This window comes from Limulus polyphemus, unplaced genomic scaffold (assembly GCF_000517525.1).
Source record: "Limulus polyphemus unplaced genomic scaffold, Limulus_polyphemus-2.1.2 Scaffold1239, whole genome shotgun sequence".
Lineage (NCBI taxonomy): Eukaryota > Metazoa > Arthropoda > Merostomata > Xiphosura > Limulidae > Limulus > Limulus polyphemus.
In genome coordinates this window covers 244,027-253,313 of record NW_013666849.1, presented here as the reverse complement: position 1 = coordinate 253,313, position 9,287 = coordinate 244,027, and the positions used below count along the sequence as shown (strand labels likewise).

The window sequence follows — 9,287 nt, the reverse complement described above, 5'->3', positions numbered from 1 at the left end:
GAAAAAAAGTACCATTGTTATAAATAACATTCAGTTGAACTAAACTATGCATGGCTATTTAAATATATTTACACATGGCTTGTGTATATCGTATATATACATATATATATTATTCATACCTTCGGTGTATAGGACACAAGCAGATTTTGACATCAAATTTTGGGGTAAAAAAAGTGCATCTTATACACCGAAAAATACGCTAATTAAATTCTGTACCAAACCATAAAAAAAGGTCCTAATGTGCACTTTGACCTACCTATATTTAAAGGTGTAAGATGAAATATTTAAAACAATTTTCAATCTGCAATTCTTAGTCTCATGACTTGGTGGTGCTGTGACTTTTCATTTATCGATTTTTCTCTTCCCTTATAAGCACTTCAGATTGTGCAACCAATTAGGAGCATGTTTTATAGATACTGAAATCTATAACTTTTTAACATCTTGCTTTATTGAGATAACTATATTTTTCAACACACATTGACACATACCTCTCATACCATGTCATTTAAGAAACATCTATAATTCTTTCTGACACTGCCTGTTGGTCAAGTTTATAAGTTTGTTTAGGTTTACCAAAGGTGGAAGTTTGCAAGAAAAGCTGTATTCATACAGCCAAAAGTTAGGATCATATTTTTGAAATTGATTGAGAGGTGTGCACTTAATATCTGAAAGGTGCCTGTTAGATGTAATAGTGTTAAAGCAGCAATAAAAGGGCTAAAAATAAACTGTTGTTCTGCAAAAATCTAAATTAGTAAATGAAGAGACTAAATGTACTTACCGTTCTCCTAAAAGGTCTTTTCCATTAAGTTCATACACAGCATCATCAGCATCACGATAGTCTTCAAATTCCTGAACAAAGTAAAATGATTCCCGATATAAGAATAAATTACATGCTGGTGATAAAAAATATCCTAAAATAACTTTCCACACAAAAATAATAAATCCTTGAAAACAGATTTGTAATTTGATACAAAAAAGTCATAAATAGATCATTAGAAAGTTTAGTGATGCTCAGAATATATTGGGATATATTTTCTTCAACACGTTTAAGACCCGAAAGAAATTCATCACAGCATCATATCAACTTGTGCAATATAAAATTCTCATGACAACATTTGTTGATTTTTAAACATACAAGGTTATCATATCTTGAAAATAGCAAATATTTATCAGAATTGAGCATAATAATCTCACTGAAAACTTTTGGAGATACATCTATGAACTAATTACAGAATTTTTAGTGTAACAAAATGGTTTAATTTTCACATAAATGTTAGATTTGATTTTGTTTAACTCTTTCAGCATGGGCTTGGTCCCTGGGACCAACCTCATAACCATTTTGTGTTTGTTACAGTTTTCATGCTATAACTTGTAAATAAGTAAGCAAATGATAACGAAATTTGGCAGATTTTCAGTAAACATTACAATGCTTTCATATGCAAAATATAAATTTTTTTCATATTAAGTCTTAAGGTTTATAAAGCGACGTTTTTCTAGTGTATATTTTATTGAACTGTTATTTCATGAATTTAAGTCAATACATTTGGTATCAAATTGTAGATTATAATTCAAATTTTAGTACTATACATTACTCAATTTAAAAGTAAATATAAAAAACACAGATAAACATCAATATCTTTTGTCACGTGGTATGTTGATTGCAGCACTGGTTCAAACTAGATGTTTGTGAAGTCAAAAGTCAGTAGTTTCGTACGAATTAGAAACTCAAATTACCAATACTGACATGCTAGAATATAAATAAGAACATCTTATCTTTTCTATTTGCTAAGATATTGCTCACGTAATAAACCAAATACAGTGGCACCCCACCCACCTCTTTCCATTTTTGGAAACTCTTTTTATGAACACATACTTCTATATATGACATGAATAACCAATCAGAAGCTCAGAATGTCCCCCTAGTTGCTTTCTCACCCATTTTAATGGACTTGGATGATTTTTTCTTTCTTTTGAACCAATATTTCAAGGAAGTAGGGTGTGTCTTTAGTCTGCTCAATATTTCATATTTTTTTAGACATCTTAGTTACTAATCTTGATAAATTACAGTAGAATTCTATGGTATTGATGTAGTAATTTATGATTTTTTATTATTCAAATATATATATAAAACCTAAAAAAATTATTTTGTTTCATATCCTCCACGTGCAAAATTTTAAAAGGCTTAGCAACCTACGTCAAGCAGCAACCGAGTACAATGGTCATAACTAGAAGAGATAATTGTATGCTTTACCCCTTTATTTACTGTTCTATGTTTTACGAAAAATAAGTTTAAGAACTTATTTCAAAATGGCAATCTATATACATATATAATGTATAATTGAAATGTGACTATTTTACAAAATACTAGTCTACTAAAACACAGCCAAGACAAGTTAATTTGCACAGACCAAAGGTCAGTTTTATGTTATTGGATACGATAACATGAGTGCACATGTGCAGCATCATTGTAACTTCTGTATTGTTAGCCAGGCATGGCTGAAAGGTCAATATAATAAAAATAAGAAATATATATATAAATGTATAATTTTATGAGATTTAAGCTATTTAGTGTAAACATTTATGTTTTCATGTTATAATTTGTGTGTTCATTCTAGAATGAAAAACATATAATTTATATTTATTTCCTAATTTTTATGGTGGTTGCAAGATCTGTCAAATCTACCAAACCCGTACAGAGATTCGTTACTGAAAATAATAGATAAAATATAAAGGTTTTTCTTAAGAAACATTTGATAACTTTCTGATGCATTAAAGTATTTTTAATCTTAAAATGAAAATTACTTTGCATGTTAGATAAGCAACATTCAAAAAGAAAAAAAAAAGGCACGAGAAAAACATTGCTTTACTAACCTTAAGACTTAATAAAAACAATTTAATATTTTGCATTTGAAAGAATTGTAATGTTTATTGATAATATACCAAATTTCATTAACATTTGCTAACTAATTTAAAAGTTATAGCATGAAAACTATAACAAGCTCAAAATGGTTACAAGATGTCCCAGGGATCGAGCCCGTGCTGAAAAAGAGTTATGTTTCCCCTACATGTTTATTCCACTGTAGTAATTGTCTTCACAATGAATTTTTTGTATAAAATACTTTGTTTCATTATTTGATTGACCTTTAAGCAGACTAAATAGACATGCTGAATGTCATACTTTTGCGCTTGTATAAATGTAACTTTGCCATCTTCATTACAGTTTTCAACACATAACATATATTATTATATGTATACCATAAATAAGATTTATATATCAAGTGAGATAAAGACTACTTATTGATGTTAATTTCAATACTTCGGTTGATTTTTTTATTGTACAATTTTTTTTTTTTTAACAAAGTGGCCTGGTGCACATGTTCTCAGACTGATTATTTGCACATACATCACCACTGACTATCAGTTAGCCATTACACAACACTTGAATACAGGCATAGTAACTGGCTATGTTATGTGGTGATTGTTGTTGTATTATAATTCATAAGTTGACCAAGAAATTCAAATATATGTTTCAAAAGGTGTAATGTCATTTATTTGAAATGTTTGTGTTTCAGATTTGGTGATGTTGAGTTATTAATTCTTATTTATAAAAAATATGAAGTTGACATAATATCATACAGTAGCAGTGAAAGGGTTAAATACTTTACCTTTCACCAAAAATCTCAGAAAACCATGTTAGGCCAAATACAGGGTTTATTACAAACTACAGGGAAACTATATTACAAATTATTGAAGGTAAATATACACTTACCACAAAACCAAAACCATTTTTTATTAGAATTTCTCTTATTCTTCCATAACCTTTAAAGAATCTTTCCAAGTCCCTTTCACGACAATCATGACTTAGTCGACCAATATAAACTCTTGTCCCCATTTTAAGCCTGTAATAATAATAATAATTGTTAAAACCAGACAATGACAAGCATTAAAAACATACATAAAGTTACAGATTTCATGATCCTGAACTGTAGACAAGCAACAGCAAGATTATACATGTACATATATCTGAAAAAGATTTCTTTTTCACCAGAGGTGAAATAGAAAAGTGAATTTGTAATGTAGAAACATAATGCATTCCTCGATTTGCCATACACTCTACTGTGGACTTCAGTTTCACCTGTTTATGGCTCATCTGCAATGCTTGGGACAACAAACCAAAGAAATACAATTAGGCCTCTTACAATGGTGAAGTGTATATGATGATATACTATACAGTGAAAAACTCAAAACCCTATATATAATGGCAAAATTATTTAACTGAGCTGGGTAATCAACTCAATTATGTATAACCATTGATTACATGACGTAGTGTCAGTTAAAATAATTTATCACAATCAAATTGATCAATGTCATGCAATAACCAACTGAAATATTGCCACTATATTATTTTCAAATAATTCAAGGTTCTTTGGTCAATCAATGTGTTTTTTGATTATTTTAGATAACATGCTCCTTATGTTCTATTATATGGGATCTCGCACCATTTTCAGGAACAATAAATTATTTGTTACTGGTAGTTAATATGGTAATAACAATGATTATTATGATTTCTTACTTACCCTTCATCTCGCTCATTAATTGGTTAATCATACCTAGATTAGATCTTGCCCACGGATATGGGTTCCACAAAATGGGTAGCCATGTCTCACATACACAAATTACAGCTCACTAGTCCAAAAAAATGTTGGAGCAAGACCCCATATAATTGAACAAATTGGGTATTGAGCATGTCGTGTTGGGATCTCAGTAATGTAATAAGGTTTCTATATGCATATGTACTCTGTCTGACACTTATTTTTTTCTTAACAGTCCAACATAGCTTTTCCAGGTAGTTTTTTTAAAACAATCTTTTTTCATGGGGTGGGAGGGCATGAAGTATCCATTAACTCAGCTTCTTAAAAAAAAGTAAATATCTTAGAAATGTATCATTACAATTTTAGACAATTATAATAATTTATTACTGATTATTTAACTGCCAACTATTTACTCTTTTGATTACTTGTGATTTTAATCATTTGATATTACTCATTATTGTCTGGTCTATACCTACAAAGGACCATCTTCACTCATTAACAGTAAACATTTGAAAATATTTGTATGTGCATGGAGGCTTTAAAAGAATTACAGAAAATTTTTAAGTTATTGCATTTGAATATGTGATTTCAACCTTGGATCTTAGTGTTATGATATGCCTTTATGAGGTAGTAATTATATACACAATATATGTTCAGAAATATTCATGTTTCATACAGAACAGCAAAGAACCATAACTGTTGTAGGTGTATTATATTTTTTTTTTTTTACATACTTAGGCTAGATAAAATCAGTTTCATTTATGATAGGCTAAATTTGGTAACTTTAGGTTAGTTAGTATGCAGCTCATATAGCCCAAATATCAGGCTAGGTACTCATGGTTTGTACAGGTTATTGAAAGAGAAATTCCAGAACCAAACTGTCACTTTCAAGAAAAGGTTCTAACAATAACCCATACATTGTAATGCAAGTAAAAAAAGAAAAATGTTTCAATTGTCAAAATCTTTCAAGCATAATTTTAATCACACACAGTACACATTATACACTTTCATAGCAGCTAATTAGCACATATGTTAACATCCAGCTAAGCTTAATTGAATTTGCACTTCTTTGGGATATTTCGACTTGTTCTATTGAAAATGTACTAAAGAGACTATTCAAAGAAATTTTAATTGACCAATTGTTACTGATCAAAGTACTAACACAACATTCATCCTTTACAGACCCTAAACTTCCAATTGTTCTCAACTCCAGTTTAATAAAAAGTGGTAAAGCCTTGCATCTTTCTCCCAAATAGTGTGTTTTGGCTGGAGCTAAGCACTAGTGTAACCAAAACCAAATATACACTGAGTGGTCACAAGTAAATAGACACCTAATTTTTCGTCATTTAACTGATTTATGCTAACTAATTTGTGTTCACAGAGCACAATATAAGTACTCATACTTTAAAGTACTTCTCTGGAACCACTGGATAAAAATTGTTAATTTTTTCAAGATTTCCACTACTGACAAATTTCTTCATAAATTTCCATTTCTTTCCAGGATGATTTTCATAACTTGGGTGAACCCTAGGTATTCTTTTCAAAATTTTATTTACTATTGTACCATATCCCAAACATTAAAGATAAATTTCTTTAAGGCCTAATGCTACACCACTTAGCAGCTTCAATAATCTCCTCTGGTGAAACATGTTAATATACATTTTTCATTTTACCAACAAATACTAGAAACATATAGACTTTTATCCAAACAAAAACATTCTGAAAAGAAAATTACATTTATTTTAAATTCAAACACAAATTATCAGAATGTTTGAGATTTTTATCCAACCAAGTTAGAATCCACCTGATGATAGGTGTGGTGTTTCACCTCATATGGAAATAAATTCTAGGCTATTGTACCTATTCCAATATTTTAGCTATTAGCAGTAGCTCACCTGGTTGCAATTAAAATGTAATATTTCAAAAACAGTCATGTAGACTGTTAAAACTAAATTGCCTTAACAATGGTTATGTAGTTATTTATTTGATTAGCCACACAGCTACTATTCAAAAAGCTATAAAGTATAACATACACAACAGTCATGCATCTCATATTCAAAATATTATATCAGACTGCCAGCAAAAAAAACATTCATGACACTTTTGACAACTTCCTAGTTTTGTCTCACTGTCCAAAAAACATCTCTGGTGGTTTTTTGTTTCTAAAGAAATTATATCAACAGTTCTTAAAAGTCGTCACATTCATACAATACTTTTCATTTCACATATGTAATCTTAGTGCACTTTCACCCATCTTGCATACATCTATTATTTTGTTACGAGCAGCACAACACACTACATGACATCCTTTGTAGTCTCCAACCCATTTTAATACATCTTTGTTTAACTATTACCTATTGATGACAGATGAAATAACATACCACTCTTGAAAATAGGCTTACATCAAACTTCATGTATTTTCAGTAAGAAATATACACATTCAAAAATATTTATTGCCATTTTCCCTTACTCACTGTTTTGCTTTAAATTTGACATTTGCTGTGTGATAATGATGTTGGAAAATCAAGTTAAATCATTTTCTGGAGGAGAAGAATTAAAACAATTCATGCTTCTTGGAAACCATGGAAGATTTGAGAAGAATGTCATTTTGGTGAAGACAAAGACAACTAATAGTAATAAAAGCAAATAACTTAGCATTTGACTGACCTCATCCAACTTTTCAATGGCTTAACTGTAGAAACAAATGGCATGTTATGATATAAATTTTTGAGAATACTTTGATTGAAGGATTTTTTTAAGTGATTTAGTTGAAATTCTCTAAAATGACCATTACATTAGTTAACCAAAACTAAACTGAAAAGTACCTTTTAAATGAGGAGATCAAATGCATTTATAATCTGAAGATGCAACTCTCAAAGCCTATAAAAGCAACACTAAACACATGAAAAAAACAACTGAACAGAACTTTGTTACAAATGAAAAAAAAATGTTTTAAATTTCAGAAACACATAGGACCAACTAAACACTAAAGCCTTATAATGTTGTAGCACTTTCCCAAAATTACCACCAGCAAGGCTTATAATATTACATTTGACCTATACATCAACAATTCCAATTCATTAATTCACATTCCACACATACTTTATACCTCCCTCTCAGTTATTATAACCAATACAAAATTCACATTAAAAAAAATTCGAATATGTGATTTAAACATAGGCAATCCTCTTTCCCCTGTTCTCATCAACATATTTATGACAGATCGCAAAAACACAAAAAAGGCAAATTTGAATTAAAGGACTTATCAAGCTCTTTGCAAATCTTGTATATACATGATGAACACATGCATACCCTACCATAACGTTTTCATTATTCTATACAATACAATGTACATTACTATATAATTTACTAGTAATTTTAAACTAATAATGCATAAAATCCAAACCAGTCACATATATAATCAATTACATATTGCCTAAACAAAGGTTTTTAGTTATCATTTTATTATATGCTATTCAGTATATACACAGTATTCATATATAACTTCAGTCCCTTACTTAAAAGATGTTACCATGTCCTTGACTATGAATAATTTAGTTATTTAATAAACAGTAATCTATAATTACTATAATACATGAATAAGTAAATATATAACTGCTACGAAATAATATTGGGAACATCAATTTTAACTCTCAACTTAAATGAATTCTTATTAACGCTTATGTTAATTACCACAAACTAATAAGTTTCTTTTTTCAAGTTGTGTGTTTCTATTGTAATTTTTGGATTGGCACAAAGTACAAAATGTGCTATCTCAGTATCTGAATCTCATTCTCACTATCTGTGTTACGACTACTGAAAACTTGAATTTGAAAAAGTACCATGGGTATCGAAACCCGAGCTTTAGCATCACAAGCCTTCAGACCTACCTATGACTATGAGCTAATGGTAGGCATATAATTTACTAAACCAAAGTAAAAGTAAAATACAACAAATAATTATATTTGTATGCTTAAGAATAGTAGTTAGAGTTAGGCCTAACGAAATATCAAACCTCAAAGTGTTCAAACTGAACTGGTATGTGTCAGTTTTAAAACTTAGTTAAGGCAAATTTAGTAATAATATTCTGGCTAGATCAAGTTGACCTACTTAACACAGATGAAAAGCAAATCAATCCCCATATTCTAATTTATAAAATAGCCGGAGATACAAATTTCAAGCTTAGCAAACTCACCAACTTAAATGTAATGTAACCTCGACTTAATAACACTCAAAAATATGTATAAAAAACACAAAAATAATCTTAAAAGCTGATATTCCTAAACTAGACGTTTAAAATAATTAAAGCATTATATTAATTACTTCGTACTACCTTATTAAAGAACGATTTATAAAGATGTTTCCCACGCAACTAACGAACTATCGTTCAGCATATAATCTTTGTTCGTAAGAAGAATACTACGGGGTCTCCAAACCTGATTAAAGGATGCGTCATGCATTCACGATGTTTCGGAATCCACCAGGAAATTTATAATGTATCGTAAGGTAAGGGACCGTTTGTAATTACATAATTTAAAAAATTATCAAACATTGTTCGATAAGGGATTATAAAAGTATGAACTCTATTCAATGGCGTACATAAAAAATGGTGACAAAGTTAATAAATTTTGGTTATCTTTTTCGTATTAATGCCTTTCTTCAATAAATATGTCTAACAGAACATTAATTTTATTT

General features: G+C 29.5%; 1 protein-coding gene across 4 annotated transcripts in view; it reads right to left on the bottom strand.

The window, feature by feature from the left end:
• Window positions 1–9,053, bottom strand: part of LOC106462751 (serine/arginine-rich splicing factor 4-like) — a 28,046-nt gene extending 18,993 nt beyond the window's left edge. For all 4 annotated transcript variants that reach the window (XM_013922700.2, XM_013922702.2, XM_013922699.2 and 1 more), the window contains exons 1-3: window positions 8,926–9,053; window positions 3,770–3,899; window positions 779–849 (exon numbers count right to left, since the gene is read on the bottom strand). In XM_013922700.2, coding sequence (XP_013778154.1) covers window positions 779–849; window positions 3,770–3,892 — 194 coding nt within the window. In that variant the 5' untranslated portion in view covers window positions 3,893–3,899; window positions 8,926–9,053. The remainder of the gene's footprint in view (window positions 1–778; window positions 850–3,769; window positions 3,900–8,925) is intronic.
• Window positions 9,054–9,287: the final 234 nt, after the last annotated feature.